Genomic DNA, 21,418 nt, shown 5'->3' on the forward strand with positions numbered 1-21,418 from the left:
TTTTACAATACATATTTTATTGTGTTTGGTTTATGTCACATATACAATTTCCTATTAATGAGGTGAACAAGATAGCACTGACTGCATCAAGAACAGAGTGAGATGATGTTTAGTTATTTAGCAGTCCTGTTAATTTTCTGTCAGTCAAAAATGTTACTCTTAGATGTTGGTAGTGTTTCACATGCTAAGTTTTTAGGCTGTCTTAATGGTGGAAGGGTAAAGGAAGGTCAATTTCCAGCCTTCCATTTTCAACTTTAAGCAGGGCATTATCTGTTGGAATAATATTTGAGACACTGTTTGCAAATTCATTCATGACATTAGCGATCAGTTCCATGCACTTATCAATTAAGTTTTTTAAGCCATCAGTCGTCAGCAAATGATTCGCTTCTGCAATCAGGTCCCCAACTACATACATGGCGTTGAAGTACAACATTTCAATGTACTTAACAAGATAACCAGCATTAAGAAGGGTAAAGTCAATGAGATCCTTTGCCTTCTCACCAAGCATTGGGAGGCTGTGACTCAAATTCTCAAGAATGACATCAAGGCTTTTATGCTGTTTTACCTTCATCACAATTTCAGCAAGGATTTCCTCCAAAAAACGAATCATTTTATCTGCAGTTAAGACCTCACCCCAGGGCAGGTTTACTTCGATGGACTCAAAATGAGTAGCGCAAGCCTTCAAGCTTTCAGTAAATGCATGAAAAATTTGCTCAAACATGATGGCAGCATTATTTCTAATTGCCTGGCAGATCTCAGGCAGAGTAGCCTCCTCCACAACAAGCAGGTTTATCTGAGTTTCCCTCAGTAACCTGACAATGGCAGTAAGTAGATTCTGAATAATCTTCTGGTGCTGATCAATGAGAGTTTTGAGTTCTGGAAGCTCAGAGGCATATTTGACTGTGGCAGTGTAGGTTTTAGTATAAGCACTGTTAACTGTTGTCTTGAGGTTGCTGACAGCACCAAAAACATTATGATTTTCTGCTAATTCGGAAACTGTAGACATAACGATTGCCAGTCTCTCGTTTAGGGCCAGAATGATCTCTTTGGGTACTTCTAAGTTGTAATCAGCCTGGAGATGTAATTTGTCTTCCCATGCAGCAACATTTACAATCAGCATGTCAATATCCTTTTCAGGTTCAGACTGAAATGTAAGAAAAGACACAAATTAGTATACAGAAATATAAATACATTAGAACATTCACTACTAAACGATTAAAAGGTTACTAACCACATAACGGCCATAAAGGCGTGAAGTCAGTTGAGATAGTGTCTTGCCCTGAAGCTTATAACCAAGGTAGCCAGCCGATGGTGTAAAAACTGATGCATTCAGTCCCTGCATCTCAGCAACATAACGAATTTTTAAATCTGTAAATTTCGGGCTGGTAATGTCCACATTCAGTTCATGGCTTGGAGCACTAAAATAAATTTAAAGATAGTACATTACTTCTAAGCAACCATTGGTAAAAGACAACTGGCTTCGTTGCTACCTTGCTCATAAATGTACAGTACAGATTTTATGTGCAGACAGATAAATACATAAATAAATAAAAAAAATACATACAGTAAACACATTTTACCTTGATTTAACAACACTATTCATGTCCATGGTAAGGTCATTGTGTTTAAGGTATGCCTTAGCTCTTGCAGTCAAGCCTTCATTTTCCATTTCAGTACTGATGTAACCTAGTTAGAAAAATAAAGTATAGGCATTTAAAAGTCTTCTCTTATATTCTCATATATAAGAGAAAATGATAAGCCTTCAGACAGAAATACATTTATTTCAATAGTCTAATATAATAAATCACCAGTAAATACTCACTGTCTAGATCATATGCCAGGAGTCCAACTGGAGATGTGGCTGAGGACTTGAAAACAGCTTTGAAGACTGGGGCATTTCCATTCACCTCAAACACAATATTTGTGGTATACACTGGAGATGCCAATTTTGCAGTGTAGGAAATCTTTGAGAGAGTCAAGTCCACAACTGTTTTCTCATAATACGATAAATCACCAAGGGTGCTTGGTTGAGACAGGTCAAATTCTATATCAGCAACTAGGGAGCTTACTGGAGCAGCATTAATAGTGGCTTTGGCAGTATGCTTACCCTTGGTGTTAAAGTTAGCAATGTTCACTTCGTTGCTGTAGACACTATTTAGAACAGTATACACATGACCAAGTGTTGCCTCAGAATTCAGGTCTTCATTAAGATCAAATTGTACTTTAAGATTGCCATTATTAATATTTACATTGCCTTTTGTCTTCATGGTGGAACGGAATCTTTCATCATTAATGGTCATGGTTGCTTCATTATCCAGTGCTCCATTTACAATGCCTGTGTCTAAAAATGTTCCATCAATCATTCCCTTTGCGGTGGACTCAACAGAAATTTGGGAAAGACTTCCATCTAACTTGAAAGTGTACTTGGCGTCTCCATTACCAACAGCCTTGATAATAGGAATGTTACATTTGTGTTTTACTGTCAGGGTCGATGCAGCATTTAGGTTGGTTTTGGTGTCTGCAAGCAAGTTGTGGTTGGCTTCAATGCTAAGGACAGGCAGGTTCATCTTTGCAGCTGTAATCAAAGCTACAGCAGCCTCCAGCTTATCTCTGTTTAAAGACACAGTGCTGTTATGAGTTCCTTCAATGTAAGCATTCTTCAGAGACAATGTTGTGGCCAGTTTCAGTCCCCTCTTCAAGGTCAAACTGCTAGTTCCTTCAAGGTTGGCATTCAGTTTTTCAAAAACTGATGTAGAAGCTGCAGTGATGCGGACAACTAAGTCATTATCTCCATAAATTCCAGCATTGGTATTAAGATTAAACAGGGAAGATTTAAAAGACATCTCGGAGATTAGGTTACCCAGAGCAGGAGCTTGAACGAAGCCAAAATAAATAACTGGTGCTACCTTGCTTTTTTGGTAGACGACCTTGGCATTCACATCAAGAGTCGGTTTGGCCATTAGGTCTTTAAGGCCACTATATTCATATAGATTGACATCATTTATGGCTTGGATATTAACATCAAACTCTGGTATAACAATTTCTGGAATGCTGATAGGGACATTGAGAAATTCAAGGTCAGTTTCACCATTTACTGCAGCATAAATGCCAGTCTCTGCATTGTTGTTGTCAATCGTGAAGTTATAGTGATATTTGTGCTGATTAAAACGCACGAGGGCTGCAGAGTTAATATGCTGCTTCTTGGAGTTAAGAACAGCAGCATAGTCATTTTGAAGATCAATCTTGGTAGAGAAGATTTCATGGAAATTAACTTTAGTGTTGGCTTTGTTCTGAAAATCAACAGAAATCTCAATAGGACGTGCCTTGATGTTAAGGGCATTGGACAGCATGCCACTTACAACTCCAACAAGTTCTGTGTCATGAGTTGCTCCCACATCTAGCTTCATTTTTTTAAGGTCAGCCCATCCAGATGCAACCATTACACTGTTTTTAATGAATGGTGATTTTGTTTCAATTTTGCCATTGAAGCCAATGTGCTTAAATGCAGCAGCCTCAGCATTTAGGGTCTTCTTGACATTACAGAGGGAATCAATGTCTGTGTCACCTGTAAAAGTAAGTTTTACACTTGCTGGGTCCATAGTGAAGGAAAGGTCACTCTTGTGTATGAACTCATCATTCAAACCAAAAACTGTACATTTGTCATTGCCTGCATTTTTAACTGTCAGGCTGAAGGTGGTGCCTTTCTGCAGAAGAACTGTTGACTGGGTCAGACTAGCATCACTGGTCAATGATAGGAGTGGGACATTCACTTGATGCTTGTAGGTTGTATCAAAAGATGCTGTCATTCCACCTTCCACTGCTAAGAAGGCTTTGTTAACAAGTTCTGCATTGTATGGTGTGGTAGTTGCCTTCACAGTTGTCTGGGCTATGGCCTGGGCAGAGAGGCCATATAATGTTACTGATGCTTGGTGTTCAACAGTAAGCCCAGAATGTATAAACTTTAGGGTCTCTGCAATAACCACACGGCTCATTTTTGGAATTCCAATTCGGGTGGTCACATCTAGTTTATAGTTTAGGATATTAAAGTTTGGACATTCACCGACAGAGGAAAAAAATGCAATAAGATGATTCTTTTGTTGATTATCAGTAGAATTACGAATTTCAGCAGAGGTTCTCAAAGTGTAAATGGGGCTATTAAATCTGATCTCACTGTAGAGCTTTCCAAATGTAGGCACCGCTATTTCACTAGGGATTTGGGGCAGCTTGATCTCAGGAATCTGAAGAGGGATTTCAAGCATAAACTTGTCATTTAATTTGGGGATAGCAGGAAAGGCAATATGTGGAACCGTAATCTCTGGCAGTGAAATTGCAGAGATATCTGGCAAAAAGTTCAATGTGAGATCTTCAATGTAAGCATTATTTACCAACATCTCAACATCAAAGTTGATGATGAAGTCAATTAGCTCCATAAGTGTGTCTTTAATATCAGCACAGGTGATTGTCATTGCAGGCACAGTGTAGGATTCCAAAATCGTGAATTGTGGCAGGTTAAACTCAGTTGGTATCTCAGCCTTTTCAAGTTGGTGCAGACTGAATTTCATGGAAGGAAGAACCAGGTCAGTGAATGGGACAGGAAAAGAGGGCAACTTAATTTCAGCTGTTTGCATGTAACTGACAGCTGCCTTAATTTTTTGTTTTAGGTCAGTGACAATTGCTTCATTATCGATGGCCACCTCAGCAATGTCATTAAGTATCCTAGTGACAAAAGCAAAAACATCCACACAGACGTCATTTACATGCTGCAGAACCTGACGGATTTCCTCTCCAAGGTTTAAATGATTTAGTTCCAGCTTGAGCTTTTCAGCAAATGTCTTAATGTCATTAAGGGCCACACTGTCAAAAAGGTCTTTCATTGACTTTAGCATTTCTGAGACTTTTGTTGCTCTCAGTTTTTGTAAGAAAGAAGAGCTCAGTGAGAAAGCATAATTAAGGAATTCTCTAGTTGCTTCAGCTTTCTGGGGAAGTTCCAGTGAAACAACAATGGCATTCAGTTTGGTTGTGTATTCACTGATTTCTTGATTAGCCTGGTCCACCAATGTGTTGTAATTCAAAGACCTTATTAATCTGACGAGACCCTCAAGAGATTCGTTTACATCCTCAATAATCTGCTTTATCTTAGTGTTCTTCAGGTAGGCGATGGAGTCATCCAACAGATGTTTGAAGGGAATGTCAATCGATTTCAAATGATTAACAAAGGCTTGGACAGTTTGATTAATTTTAAACTGCTTGATGAGATCCGCAATCTTGTTCAAAAGTTCTTCAGTCTTCTTGTCAAGCTCATATTTCTCAGCAACAGCTTTTACATGTTTGTAGAGAGCTTTACACTTTCCAGTGATGTTCAGTTCAGTAATTAGCAGCTTCATTGTATGAGCAATGCTGCTGATTTGCTCTGTGATTTGTCTGGAGTTCACATCCTCAATTATGAGAATCAACTCCTTCATATTATCAGCAAACCTTGCTGCATCAAAATCTTTGACTATTAACTTTATTTCTCTTACAAATCTTTGTAGCTTCAATTTAATAACATTTAGTTCATCCGTGCCATCAGAAAACTGATTGTCAATTATGTCTTCAATAGCTTCAATCAAAGCAAGGACCATACCATGGATGTCATATTCCTTATTTAACTCAGTTATCTTTTGAATTATTTTTTCAGACATGTCACCATTTAAAATCATATCCTGTACCTCACCGGCATGAGTACCAATCTCAGCTATAATGTTCTTAGTGATAATCTCCAGTTTCGTTACAGCAGCCTCTAGATCCTTTGTATTGACTGGGCAGTTCTGAGCCAGTGTAATGAAGTTCTTTTTAAGTTGTACAGCCTGTTCTTCAATATTTAATTTATTTATAAAATCACTGAAATGTTGTAGAAGAGTCTGAATTTTGACAGCAAACTCCTCTCTTTTTATGTAATCCTGCAATCCTTCAGCCAGGTTCACTGATGCCATTTTGATCTCTTCTAGAATGGCAGGCAGGCTCTCGAGCAATTGCAGGTTGATAACATGGCTCTCTGTGGTCTTATCGTACTTCAAAAAAGCAGACACAGACAACAAGTCTTGATCGCTGCTAAAAGCAAGATTTTTGACCACTCCAGACACTTCCAGTCCAATTCTCTCTTGGTTGTTATAAGCACTGAATTCTTGGTTGATTATATTATCGTTTATCTTAGTCTTCATTCTGACTGTTCCTGATTGTACAGAAGGTGACAGGAGGGTGTCAACCTTGTTGTCAAAGTTGGTCTCAAGTATGACATTGTTGTTTAACTCGTGTGTGACTGAAAGCCTACATTCATGAGAATGTGCAAAGGAAAATGGCTCTGCTTTAACAAGGACCTTGGTGAAAACCTGGGCACTATGCTTTCCAAACAGATGCAGTTCTCCATCACCATTGGTAAGTGCATGCAAGTTAAAGTGGAATGGAGCAGCTGTGGCCTGAAGAGTGTTGGTAAAGTGAACAAGTTGGGAATTAAACTGAGCATCATTCTTATATCTGATGTTAACTCCAATAATTTCCATTTCAGTGTCATGGCTCAGCTGAGCTCCCATGAGCTTTCCATTTGCACTGCATTTAGCCATCCCAGTCAGATCTGCAAACTTCATCTCACAAGTTTGTTTCAGCTCTGTGTCAGGGGCAAGCCTTAAATGATTTGTTACGTCAACATTAGCAGAGTAAGGTTCTGCCTGCACAGAGATGTCATACATATACCACACATCTTTTGCAAAGCTGACTTGGGACTTGGAAGATAATGCTACAGAAGCCATAGAAGCTGACAAGGTGTTGGTGTTGTCAATAGCCATGCCACCGAAGTTACCTACTGTTTCAACTGATAGAGATCCCTTAGAGGAATGAAGAATACCATTGAAGGTATTGTTTAGAGTCATGAAGCTGTTAATTGAGGTGGTTCCAGTGGTAGCCATGCCATTTTTGTTTAGGGTCATACTGGCTTTTTGTGTAGCTGTGTGTTTAGCTAGCCTGATAGAAGAATCACTGCTAAGAACCAGGCCATTTGCATCGACAGTTGCAGTGACCAGTGAGTTGATATGGTCTTCAGAACGACTGCTTGTGGTCTCAATTTTGATTCTCATATCTCCAGCTGCAATGTTTGCTTCAGCACTGTTCTGGATCTTCATTCCCAGAGCCGATGCTTTAGTGATTGATTTTACAGCAAACTTGGATTTCATGAGTGCGACTTCAGCGTTGTGTGTCAGTCTGTCATTAAATGCAGCAGTTTTTGATACAACTGACAGCTCTCCATTAGAAAAGGTTGCTTCCATTTTGTTTTGTCCCTGGAAAGGAGTTGAATCTACTTTTAATAAAGAATCATACTTTGCCTCGGGTATGAATGGGAGGACAGCAATCGACTGTGTGAGGGTGACATCACCCTTAACGGGACCAGTCACAAAGGATCCATGTACGTTGTTATCCCCAGAGATCTCTCCTTTGTTGAATCCTACTTGGCCTGTATGTTCCAGAGAAAGCTTCAATCCAAGTGGACTTTTAGCGTCTAGTTTGCTGATTGATTTTAAATTGGTGTTCTCATTCATGGTAACTTCTTCAGTAAGGCTAATGCTGGCATCAAGGAGTTTGTGACTGACAGCAGTGTTCATCTCCGCTCTCATTGAATCACTCAGTATTCCAGTAAGAACGGCTGCTCCTGTACAGACATAATTTATTAATTATGCACTGTCGTTTTCTTTCGATCAAGTTAAGTGTAAGATTTTTAGCACCAGCACATACTTGTACTTAGTACTTACCTTCAACTTTAATGGAGAGAACATCCACAGGGCTTGTTCCAGTTACTTTAACCCTCGCAGAATAGCTCTGATGGTCAGTAGACTCTCTGCCAGCAGACACAGTAGCATCCAAATCGTAGAGGTTGCTGCTAAGCTTACCAGCAGCTTCTGTCCTCCAAGCAATTGGCAGACTTACAGTCAGGGTCTTAGGAACACATACCTCAGGAAGAGGAATTCTAATAGAGGCTAAGTCCAAACCAAGCTGAGGCACAGCCAGACTGGGTGTGGCGAGTGCAGGAGGGATGTTCAAATCTTTTGTTGATTTTCCACCAAGGGGCATGGGAAGGGTTATTGTGTAGTAATCATTGTAGAAGTACTTAGCATCAGCCTCACTGTTAAAAACAATCATAGCTAGTGTCACAAAAGATCCTACTTTTTATGAATTCCTGGTTACTTATTTAAAGGATTTACTTACATATTTAAAAACAGATTTTCAGGAATGTCGATCTCAGGGAAGGCAGGGACCTGGAGTTTCTCCATGAATGGAATCTTGGAAGCTTCAAGATAGTTGTGTGTGGCCTACAAAGAACAGGCAAATTAATGTTGTTGTTCAGTTGTTCCTCTTTACAATGTATGTATAGGTCTAGTATATTTACTTAAAGACTATTTTTCACATGGTATTTCAAGCTACTGTATTATTGAAGTAAAAATTGTAGTCTTGCTAAAACTAAGTAAAAATAACAAATGAGATTTGTAAGTTTTAAACACATTAAGAAAATCAGACACCAATTTTACTTAGGATACACTATATGGCCAAAATATGTGGTTATCCTTTCTAATTGTTTCATCATATAAAATAAATTGGGTTTCTAACAGTGTGACAACATTTACTGTTCAACCACCACTGTGCCCCTGTAAACAAAACACTGCCCACATGATAATGCCTCCTCAGCTTTTTAAAAAAAAAAAAAATAATAATAATAAATAAAAAAAACATTGCAAAGGGAGGAAGCAACTCCTTATTAATACCCATGTTTTACCTCATGGATAGATACCCACATACCTTTGGCCATATAGTATATGTTGCTATACTGAAAGATAATATATGCATAAAACTGACAGCATTTTAAAAATAGGTATTACCAATTTTCATCTCACCTCAACTGATGACGTTAACATGTCACGGACTTTCATTTCAGCCTCGCCAAAAGGCTGATCCAGAACGTCGATGATCTCATTTTTAATGGTGTCCAGTTTGGAAATGATTTCCTCAGTTTTAGCACTGACATTAGACTTAATCTCAGCTTCAATTTTCTCATCATCTAAACAGAATAATGCAACAAACTGTTTTAGAACAACAGTGATTGTTTTTGAAGTCAGCAGTGAAACTGCTTATTCTGTAACCTAATAAAATGAATGTAAGCTTTTTCTGACATTTTTACTATAATAGAATTATTTTAGGGATTTTTTATTTATTAATATGAGATTGTAATAAAGAATAAATCATTATTATGCAGCTGACATTGGCAAAAGACTTAATGTCTTTATTTTTGTATTTAAGATAAATTTTAGGTTTAATTATTTAATGACATGTAGAAAAGTACCATATTTTAAAATGATTTTCTGGATAGATGAGGCATTGAGGAATTTAAGGTCACTTTCAAGCTCCACTGTCAAATCCTGAGCACGCTTTAGACTGGCAGTCGCTTTAGCAACACCATCAAGAGCTGGGACAAGCAACTGAACCTGCAGCTGAGCGTCGTTCATCGTCTCAATCCTGGAAGGGAATATTCAAAGTGAGGAGAAAATTCCACAGTGTAAAACTGTTTTAATCATAAATGAGGTTATGTGTATGTACATACTTTGCCAGGCCAACCAGAGATGCCTGGGTGACTTTCTTGTTAATAAAGTCCATCTGGATGGAATGTGTGGCTTTGCCTTTAATGCTTGAGTCAGCGGCACCAATTCTAATTCCTGCCTCAATGTCACAGTCTGGGATCTGAAGATCTACAGAAGTGGTATAATGCTCTCTGTTGAACCTCAGGTCGACTTGGGCTTCAGTGGATGTTCCTGGAGAAATAGATGAAGATGTTAGTCTTTTTAAAAGTAGGATGATTTACAAAAGTTTCATTTTTTAACAATTATTTAGTATCTTACCCTCAGGTTTTATAACAAAGGTAACTTTGTCAGTACTCTCCACGAGTTCATACTTAATGGTGGCTGTATACGCAGAGACATCATAAGAGGGGTGCAGCTCAAGAGCAAATCTAGACACAAAATGAGCTTGTTTAATATGTTGAAAATATTAAGTATGTATGTTTGTTATACTGCATGATTGTGTGTGCAGCAGATAAGCACAATATCTTTTAAATTTTTTCTATTTTTCCCAATTTTCTTCCCTAATCTAGTTGTGTCCAATTACTGATTGCGTCCTCTATTCTGATTTGACCCTTCACCGCTGACTGAGGACGCCTTTCAACTGACATAGTCAGTACAGACTGCATTTTTCGCTGACTGCTGACCGCTGACTGAGGACGCCTTTCAACTGACATACAGTCAGTACAGACTGCATTTTTCATTTGCACGAGTCGAGTTCATACACCGACGGGCACTGTGTATGGAGGGCCACACCCACATCAGCATTATTCCTCCGCCCTGTGTGGGCGCCATCAGTCAGCCAGCAGGGGCCGCAGTTGCACCAGTTATGAGGACCTATGATCTGACTTTTTTTACCCCTAACCCTATGAACAACAGCCAATCGTTGTTCATGGAGCCGCCCAGCCCAGTCAGAAGGCAGAGCTGAGATTCGATACGATGTATTCGAAACCCCAACTCTGGTGTGCTAGCGTACTTTACCGCTGCGCCACCTGAGCGGCCCAGATAAGCACAATATCAAAAAATAATAGGAAAGGTGGATATTGATTTCATGAGATAATAAAAATGCCTAATGCATAATCAATAGTTTTACCCAGATAACTACACTGGCTGTCAAATGTTCTCCAACATACTGTTGGCAGCAGTCATCATGCATAAAAGCTTGTTCATTTTTGCTTATGTGTTTAGGTTTTGTGCTTCAGTTGCATCAAAACTCTCGGAGTCTCATCAGAAACTCGGTCTTATCAGAGTATCAGCACAGTTTTACCATCAATACATGTTGTTAATTGCAGCTGTTTGTAATTCTGACTTAACCACCTTACAGGAAAGTTCATTTGAATGTGCTTTTTATGTCGGCTTATCCACCACTTGAATATTTACATGTGTATGTATGGTAACAATAGTTAAACAGTTTGCATACTTGCTGTCTCCAGTGAGGGGAAAATATGGGGAGTCTATATCTGCGTTGGCCTCTGGGAACTGAATGACAGTGCAGAGTTTCGCGCCAGGGAGGAAGACATGACAGCCCCTCATATCCTTCTGAGCCATCGTAGCAGGAATGCTTTTAGTCTTGCTACCGGCCACAGACACCAGGGAATTCCTGTAAAAATTCAAAAAACAATATATATGTACACAGTTGTGCAGTTATGTATAGAGATAATATACAGAAAATTAAAATAAGATTAAATAAAATGTCATACGTAATACTCAGGAGTTCCATTGGGTTTGCACTAGGAAGGGTCAGCGTGATCTGATTTTTAGCCATTGTAAATTTAGCTCTTAGACCACTCTCATGGTAGAGGTTTGTGTGCATCTCCAAGCCAGAATCAACATAGTCCGGAAGGTGAGTACCAATTTCAGTCACAATCTCAATACCAGCAGATGGCATGAATGCAATCTCACTCTGCAAATTATAATAAAGACCAATGTAACTTTATCTTTTAAATACAGTTGCATTATTCAGCATCAATTTCAAATAATTTAAAGGTAGTGACGAATTAATCTACCATATCAGGAGAAATTTTGAGTCCTCCTTTGATCCCTGGTGTGAAAGTACCAGACAGACCAAACTTCAGTGGGACACCAGGACCAGTAGGCAGGGAGAACTGATCATCCAAGTAGATGTAATGAAGGAAAATCCCATTGTCTGCATTCGAGAACAGACTCTTGATGTACTGCATACATTTAAAAAGAAAATTAAGAAAAAGCTTAAGAATTTAAATAGGTTTTTTGGTAAACATTTAGATCGTTTACTACAGTTAGCCAAACAGTACTCACATCAGTGGGGAACATCCTCACTAGGTTTCCAGCCATCTTTGCTACAACATAGGCCATGTCCTCAATATCTTTTGTTTTAAGATAGCCAAGCTCAGCACCCATCACTCTCAGGTAGAGCATGGCTTCAGGTGTATCCTGGGCCTTAAGATTTTTGATCAGCTTGTCAAAATTTTTAGTGATTTCTTTGATGATGCTTTTGGAGACCTACGTGTAAAAAAGCAAATACATTTATTATAAAATAATTTAATAGTGATTAGCTTTTATTCAGATTTTAAGTTTGTTTATTTAGTATGGGACTCAACATCTGACTGGTTTGAAAGAAGAAAAAAAGTACCTGTCTCTTTTTTCTCTCATTTGCCAGTGCTGGAATCATGTTGTTCAGAACCTCATTAACTTTGGCGGGCATATTGTCAGTAGCAAAGAAGATTGTCTTTAGCACAGTATCAGGAAAGAAACCATCTGAACCAAACAAGGCCTCAACAGTCGGCTCAAGCCCCTTGCTTTCCATGCCAACCTGAGGGTAACAGGTATTAAAACATTAACAGTAGAAACAAGAAAAGAAAATGAACTTGTATTATAGGGTGAAAGAAATAAATACAGTGTTTTTATATACCTCAACCATTTCTTCATAATATCCAAAAGCATTCAGGGCCATTTCAAGTACGACTTCCTTCGGCAGTTTATTTTCTTCCTCAAAGATCATGTTTCCCTCTAGATAGCTGATCTTGTAGTTACGAGAAAACTTGGTGGGATTCATGACGTTTCCAACCTCATTGCCTTGAAGGGCATCAAGAATCTTATTCCTCAGCCTAAGAGAAAAAAGAAAAAGAAGATGATAGTATTTTAGATGTGAAGACATTCAAAAGTTTGACTTATTTGACGTATCATATTGGTTTATGCATAGGAACTAACTACAATTTACAGGAGTTTAACTGGTTTCAGCTAACTTTAATATAAAATAAGGGATTGTCCAAAACGGGTTTAGCTTACTCTTGGGTCTCTTGATCAGTAGAACTCAGAATGTTGGTGAGATGAGATATGACAAAGCTCTTGACCTGCAGATTTTCAAAACTAGGTAGAGCAGTAGCTAACTGATCAAGTTCATTAGGCTGTGGATCCTTCATCAGGATAAGGTAAGCAGCAATGCGTTTCTGTACAGGGGCATCTTTATCCAGCAGAACTTTCATCAGCACTGATCTGCCCTGTAAAAGCCATACAGTACTGTAAGACTTGTCTAAATAAATTAGTATTTGCATATGATTACTAATTAGTTTGAATAAAAATGGCTTTAAATGACTGATGATTTACCTCTTCGGGAAGTGGTATCAATCTGAAGGACTGAATGGCAGCCTGCTGAACTTCTGGAGTGGAGGCAGGCTGGTTAATGCACTGGATCACAGCTGACTTCAGGGCAGGGCTGGTAGCATATACGGCAGCAGCCATGTTTCCAATTACCTTTTAAACAGTAATAATTACATCTTATGGTTATCTGTCACCACAATTATCCCCTATTTATTTTTAACATAAGGAGACTGAATAATAACAGAAGATTTACCCTCAAAGTCAAATAGGTGTGCTCCTGGTCACCTGTGCAATCTCCAATCTGTTCAAGTGCATAATCAGCAACTGCCCTGATTTCAGGGGTGACTTTTTCCTGAGACTGATAGTGCCTGTTAAAAATAATGAAACAGCAACTTTGTTACCAAAATTGATTATGTATTAAAACAATATTTAACATTATTTTAATACATTCACTAATAGTAGAAATGCACAATATGTTCTCCCACCTCCGGACAGCATTGCTGAGAGCATAGTAAACAAGCTTGCTGGGCTTAAGTTTGGCCATCTCCAGCATATCCTTGACAAGGACACGAGTAGGGTTGGGCACCATTCCCATAGCATAAAGCACAGCATCAATTTCAGCACTTTTCCTGGTCCTGATCATTTTCATGAGGGCACTGCTGCACTCTTGGCTACCACACTGAAACAGAGCCTGGTAAGTTATGGAAGGAGAGATCTTCATTGCTTCTTCTAACGCAGTAGACAGAGTGTCAGCATTTGTTTTGCGCATCATGGCCACAAGTTTGTAAGCCAGGTGCGCTCTCTTGTGTCCATCAGAGGTTTGGGAAAGTCCAGCCAGTTCTCTAAGAACAGCAAGAATGGCATTTTCATCCTGAGTAGAACTTATATCGACACTGCTATCAATGTGCAAAGACTTCATGTTGGCCTCGTCTGTCGGAGATAGAAAAGTGTTTAGTCAGTAAATCTATTTGTTTTAAGATAATTAATATTATACTCTTACATAAACACTACTTACTGTAATCAAACACTCTTTCATTGTACTTAGTCACTCCCAAGAGAGACAGCATCTGTTTGCCAACACTGGTAGCTCCATACTTTTCTCTGTTGATAATCAGGGGGGGGTATAACAGTTAAGTTAAAAATTCATTAAAAAAAAACCCACACCTTTCACTGACATTTATTTAGAACTGCTTACTTGTAAGAGAAAGGTTTTACGAGGTGGTTCTCAGTACAGACAGCAGAGGTCATATGGTTCATCTGATTGTCAAATTTGTAGTTACAAGTCTGTTTGCTGTTCAACAGTAGATCAGCTGGAAAGTCCTGTGTGACGCAAAAATTAATGTTTGACTGAGCATCTGAACATTTGAAAGCATCTGAAATTTTTGTCTAAGTTGGGAAATATCACGAATAAATTGCAAAAAAATGTCCCGAAGTGTACAGCCACTATAGCCTAAAGAACTTACCCTGTCTGTAAAGAGGGCAAGAGGGCTGGTGTGGCCTTTGATTGCCCTGAACTGGTCACATTTAGACAAGTCTCTGTTGAGGGTTACATCTTCCTTGCTGTTTACAATGTAATCAGTTTTGCACAGACCGTAGATGGTAGGCTGGTTTAAAACAAACAAAAAACAGGTACATTTTACATATTGTAAAAGTGAACTATATGAAACTATATGTTATAATATCTGTGGCGTTTCAGAATGATGCAATTAGGATTTTTGTTTCTGAACTGACCATTTCCTTTTTCATCTCCTCCTGAACTCCAGGCACAACGAGAGCAGAGATGATACCTCTCTTGATGTTCAGGATGTTGATTAACTCCCCATCTTGAGGGAACAGCTTGATGTCATTATCACCCTCAACAATGACCTTTAATGGGTTCCTGGTTAAAAAGCAGACATTTGTTTGGTTGAGCAGTATCCTCTCAAAAATAAAACACCAAATAAACAACTACATGTGTGCTGTCTCTAAAGCTGTGAGTGAATGACTTTAAATGTTAGGGCGTGGCTTTGTGGCTCAGTGGGTAGCACTGTTGCCTCACAGCAAAATGATCCTGGGTTTCATTCCCAGGTGTAGTGTTTGGGTCTTTTTCTGTGTGGAGTTTGCATGTTCTCCCTGTGTCTGAATGAGTTTCCTCCGGGAGCTCTGGTTTCCTCCCACAGTCCAAGGATGTGCAAGTGAGGTGAATTGGAGATACAAAATTGTCTGTGACTGTGTCTGTCATTGAACTCGAACTAATGAATCATGTGTAACCTGTAACTACCTGTCCTGTTATGAATGTAACCAAATTGTAAAAGATGACATTATAATCCTAATAAACAAACATTAAATGCTCATGACCAACTTTCTTGACAATATGTCTGAACCAAAATTTGTTAAATAACACATAAAAAACACCCAAAATTATTTCTGATATAGGACTCTGCTTAACCTTTCAGTATAAAATCACTATAAATAATTTGTCATTTAGTATCTAAACACAAACTAACATACTTCTCCATTTCAGCCTTGAATGTGTCGGCACCAGCAGGTGGGCCAAAGACTGGGTTTTCATCTGCATCAACATCCATGACCTCGCTCATTGTGCACTCCTGGGTGTGCACAATATATTGACATGTACCGGGAACCTCAATCTCCACCTATAAAGTTTAAACAATGTCAGAAACCTTTCGGGATTTGAAAGAAATTGAACACATTTCAGAGATATTTATATTGTGTTGCATTTTGTACCTTGCAGCTGAATTTTGGGCCGTTGATGGCTCCATTTAAGACATTTAGCGACTCTGCTTCATAAAGGTACTCATACTTGTGAAGGCTTTTGTACCTTTTAGCCACTAGGAGGAGATAACATTACCATGTAGATTAGGAAACATTAAATCACAACTGGGTAATGTGATTTACATACAGCACAAACAAAACCAACAATTTTATGTTATTTTTCTTGTGTTTAAATGCAAATCAAAACTATAGTAATAACTGACTTTAAAACTTAATATCATTTAGCTTTTTTTAAGCATTAACCGTTAATCATTTGTTTTAACAGAAAAACAAAAACAAAAACAAAAGAAATACTTACAAAGGCACAGTTCATTTTCCTTTTCAGGTTCTACAAAAAATAACATTAAATAAATAAAGTTATTTTAGTTAAAAACCGATAACAAGTTAAATAACTAGTTAAAAACCAATATACATAATGCATACATAATAGAAAGAAAAATACATTCTGTTTTTGTTTCCTTTTTTTAAAATGCATTTTCTCCCCATTTTCCTCCCAATTTAGCGCACTCAATTTCGTCTTCTGCTGCTGAGGGATACCAGATTGCATCCGAGGAGAGCACGTCACTGCCCTCCTGTTCTCACCCCTGCATTCTGCCCAGGCGTCTCTTCCGCCAATCAGGGTCCTTACACAGTGTATGAAGACCCACCCACCCACACATAGACCCACCCTGCAGATATGGTGGCCAGTTAGTATCTGCTGCAGGCACTGCCAATTATGCCCGCTAGATGGCGCCCAGCCGACCGGTGGCAACACCGAGTTTCGAACCAAGGAGTATTTTTGTGTTGTTTTTTTTTACACATTTTAACATATACATATACATCATGATTTCTTGTTTGTTTTCATTATTAACAACCAAAAACATGTATCTATAAACCTCTACATTCTGTTACAAGGCGGGAAAACTCCCTGAACAGACTGCCAATTAAAAGTCAATCCACCTAAACCTGTTGTATCCGCGTCAAACTAAGACATCTAGCCAACCTTCACTAGCTACTGCACCACCATACTGTTATTCCATGTATTAGCTACAAATAAACACTGCTTGCTTGTTCTCTTGTATCCGTCTTCCTACAACACACTCCATGATTTATTGGTCTTTTTATTCTTAAGAACAAAATAAATTCTATAAGTTTAAATGTATTTATTAGTGATTAATTATTAGCTTCATTAACCTCTCTTTGATTAGTTTAGGGTCTAGAGCAGTGGCGATTTCTCTAAGACTGCAAGGGAAGCTCAGCTTCCCCTAAAATGTCCAAAATTAAATGGTCAAATATGTACAGTTGTGTTAACATTTCATTGACTACAAATGCGTTAGAACACGTATATCTCGAAGACGAGTTCGTTCAGAATCAGCTAATTATCACAAATCGACTCGATTTTCTTAACTTAACTCATACATTCCCGTAGCGTCAATGCATTTGCCCGCAGAAGCTGAGCGTCTCTTCACTTCTATGGGACTGCGTTGAGGTTTTTTTTTTTAATGCTCCGAAACTCGCCGGTCATTGGATAAATGCCTCGATTTTGTCCCGCCCCCGGACGCTGAGCGCCTCTGGGGGTGAATGGGGCTGTGGGCGGGTCTGGACGCTGAGCTTCTGCAAGATGATTGGAGGATCAGTGGAAAGGCTGAATCCCGTTTTGATTGACAGCTCGTTTGAGCGCTACACCGTCACTTCTCAAACTCAAACTCAAAAGAAGCTTTATTGGCATGACAAATAGGGACATTCGTATTGCCAAAGCAATACACTTCATTAGTCACTTAATCACTAGGAGCTTCAGTCCCATCGCGGATTTTGCGAGTGAAGTCGAAAGACAAACTGCTGTAACCCATTTCAGGCCATTTTCTTGTAAAAGGAACAGAGGGCAGAATTTATGTGTAAATAAATTGACAAATTTTATGATGTAAGCCGACAATGAGCTTCCCCTCTTTGAAAGACCAGCAGCCGCCACTGGTCTAGAGCCAATTCAGAAACATTTACATTTTCAGCATTTAGCAGACGCTCTTATCCAGAGTGACTTACAGAAGTGCTTCCATAGTAAACATTTCATTACTCTAGTTTAAGTAAACAACAGTCCAAGAACACAAATCTGCTAAAACCCTGTTAGAACCAAAGTTTTTTTTTTTTTCCAAGAAATGAATAAGTGTTAGTAAGTAAGTTAGTAAGAAACACCCAGTGCAATGTGGAATTACACCCTGGACAGGGCATCAGTCCACTGCAATGCATCACAGACTTACATACACACACTAACACCTCAAGGCAACTAACAGTAGCCTAGTCCACCTAAAGTTACTGGAGGCCAGAAACAAAACCAATTCCAGAAGTAAGCCACACTGGCTGCTGTGCCACAATAATTTGTCTTTACATGTATTAGCAACACACATATCTACATATCAACATTTTTCAATCCGCAAAACAAAAACAAAAAATCTCAGTTACTTACCAGCCAAGACGATACTGCATAAAAGCAGCAAAAGGAAGAGCTTAGTATCCCCCATGATGGGTTCAATAAAGCTCCTGCCTTTATTAATAGTTGAGTACGTTAGATGGACTAACTTGTGTCTGCAACTGCTAGTCTTTTATACTCCAGCAACTTGCTGGGGTAGGAGGTGAGATAAGAGAAGCAGACGGTGCAACCCTGCTCCAAAGTTCAGACCATCTACCTCTGTGGCAGGACAATTTGTTTCATAAAATGAACTACTTTCACAAACTGCCTTTTTTGTCTAGTGAATACATTGCAACATAATTCTGAATAAATATCTGAATAAATAAAATACAGTTTTACAGCAACTACTTAAATTTTTTGATGGCTTGCTTACTAATATCTGGCTAAAATTAATATCTAAATAAAATGTACATTTGCAATATAAGTTCTTTTCACCTTTTAAAACTTTTCTTTTTCATTGAGTTGTCAGAGACTAACAATTCTATTTAACAAAAAATAGTTGTCACTGACATATGTGTCTGCCTGTGTACCCAAATAGTCCAGCTTACCAAAACTATGCCGGTAGATGGATTGTTATTTAGTAGTAAGCTTTAAGTAAGCTTTTCAATGACTAGACATTAATTGTCAACCTAATGCTGTTGATTTTAATTCTGTATCCACTGTTACCCTCACCAATATAGAGTGATAATTAAAAATTCAGTTCATGTATTCATTCAGATCATTTTACTTGGATAAGTTAATGTAATTTGTGACTGGCCAAAGTTTATTCTCCTGTTCATGTCAGGTAAATGCCACTTAACTGTAGATTATGACTGGTAAAATAAATTATTAACATAATGTCAGATGTTTCTCCCCTTATCTCTTAATAAACTGATTAGTTTTATAAAATGAAAAACAAGATTAGCTTCCAACTACTTGGTCATGTGTGGAGTCCATGCAGTTGGATATGAATAGCCAAACAAGCTCTGGTTTGCTTTAAAAACTGATTTTTTTAAACAAAAACCAACATGTGGCAAATATAATGTAACGTAATATAATATAATATAATATAATATAACGTAATATAATATAATATAATATAATATAATTAATATAATATAATATAATATAATATAATATAATATAATATAATATAATATAATATAATATAATATAATATAATATAATATAATATAATATAATATAATATAATATAATATAATATAATATAATATAATATAATATAATATAATATAATATAATATAATATATGTCCACGGTGTTACTGTGTGCCTTGAATTATTCCAGCAGCTCAGCTTTGTTTGATGGCTTGTGACCATCTATCTTCCTCTTGATGACATTACAGATCACTGGGGGTTTAAGTCTGATAGGGTCTTGATCAGTTGGTCCTCCATCCACAACTTAATTGGCCTGGCTCAGTAGCATAAAACATTGTCATGAGAAAATAATCAGAGTTGGGATAACTTTGTATGTGTTATTAATGAAGAACCCGGTGATCGTCACTGATCCAAATGTTACAGTAGGAAAGAGACACTATGGTTTGTATACATAATACTGCTGACAGTAAAGCTAGCACTCATCAGAGCTACCACTATTGTTGTTGGCCAAGGTACATTCAATGATCAATGCCTGGTCACAGGAGGGTCATTGATCTTTTTATTTAAAGACCTTTGGTTTATCAGTAAATCTGGATAAAAGGTCTTGTGGTCTATGCAAATAAAGTAAATAAAATTTTTTTATTTTAAATTTAATTAATTTATAAACTCTGAAATCAGGGTCAGATCCCTAATGATAAAGCAGAAAGTGCCAGTGCAAGAAAAAACTGCCTAAGAACATAATTGAGACAAAAAAACTTTGTTACTACTGACAACCAGCAAAACAGGACCCTTTAAATGTTTCTTATTATCTAATTATTTTTAATAGGTTAAATTAGCTGCTATAATAATAGCAGATATCCATGTCCTGCAGTTACTAGAAATTCCTTTATCATTATGTGTAAAGTGAGCTGCAAAGTAAATAAATACATTAATTAAAACATATATTCCTCAAAGTATTTATATGTGCTGATTTGGTGCTCTTGAAGGACTTAGAGAACACTTGGTGGACATGGCACTAGCACGGTGGCCCTACACTTCTACAAATCACAACACAATTGCACAGCATCTTAGATTTAACATCTGTAAACCTCTGTATATCTGTAAATTTTCCTGTCTCTTTTGTTTTCAGTGGTACTTGTAACAATCCCCTTAAGTGATCTGAGCATGCGCATTATTGTGTGAGAGAGCGTTCAGACATCGATAGATATTAAGCATGCATGGTGATTAGTTCGGGTTGTAGCCTGACTGTTCTATTCTACTGCTGCTCTCCTGAATTGTGATGAGTGGAAGTGTGGGTGCTCCTATGCCTAATAAATACTCTCATTACCCTGCACTGGTCGCCACCTGTGTGTGTTTTCTTCGGAGGACAGGGCAAGTAGCTAAGCACCATTAGTCAAGCTAACCAGACAGTACATACTGTTCAAGCATCCAAACAAAGTTTCTTTTATTACTATTTAAAACTCACAATCTGTGATATTTAAATTAATGTCGATAACTTTTCTTGCTTTAGAGAGTGGGTGATTATACATACAGTTTCATACAAACAGTAAAGCTCCAGGATTGCAGAAAAGATTAACAAAGGATCCAAACTCGAAAATCGGTTACACAAAAAACCAAATCCCCTCATTCTAATCAGACCCATAATGAATCGGGCATTATTCTAAAACACTAGGTGCAAAGCAGGAATTTGTCCCTTTCAGGGTATCCAACTATTGTGGGGAGCCACACAATTATCCCGTTATGCCCTTACACCTATGGGCAATTCAAAGTAGCTCTGCATATTTTGGGATGTACCTGGACCGCCCCGCCTGGGGATCATACCCAGGACCTTCTTTCTGTGAGGCGACAGTGCTACCGTGCCACCCCTTGACCAATTAGCATCTTCTAATTCC

General features: G+C 38.1%; 1 protein-coding gene across 1 annotated transcript; it reads right to left on the reverse strand.

Annotated features, from left to right (window-relative positions):
• On the reverse strand, positions 1-18,518 carry apobb.1 (apolipoprotein Bb, tandem duplicate 1). Its single transcript, XM_063002288.1, has 28 exons — positions 18,427-18,518; positions 16,285-16,314; positions 15,939-16,042; positions 15,702-15,847; positions 14,943-15,090; positions 14,675-14,815; positions 14,407-14,531; positions 14,227-14,312; positions 13,697-14,141; positions 13,465-13,579; positions 13,218-13,364; positions 12,900-13,111; positions 12,523-12,718; positions 12,244-12,423; positions 11,910-12,113; positions 11,639-11,806; positions 11,333-11,535; positions 11,053-11,232; positions 9,915-10,024; positions 9,620-9,827; positions 9,362-9,534; positions 8,916-9,079; positions 8,233-8,336; positions 7,779-8,149; positions 1,823-7,678; positions 1,581-1,686; positions 1,232-1,418; positions 1-1,144 (listed from the first exon to the last, which is right to left on the reverse strand). The coding sequence occupies exons 1-28, from the start codon at positions 18,479-18,481 to the stop codon at positions 203-205; spliced, it is 11,106 nt and encodes a 3,701-aa protein (XP_062858358.1). The 5' UTR covers positions 18,482-18,518; the 3' UTR covers positions 1-202.
• Between the last annotated feature and the right edge of the window lie 2,900 nt (positions 18,519-21,418).

The sequence above is a fragment of the Trichomycterus rosablanca genome, chromosome 9 (assembly GCF_030014385.1).
Source record: "Trichomycterus rosablanca isolate fTriRos1 chromosome 9, fTriRos1.hap1, whole genome shotgun sequence".
Lineage (NCBI taxonomy): Eukaryota > Metazoa > Chordata > Actinopteri > Siluriformes > Trichomycteridae > Trichomycterus > Trichomycterus rosablanca.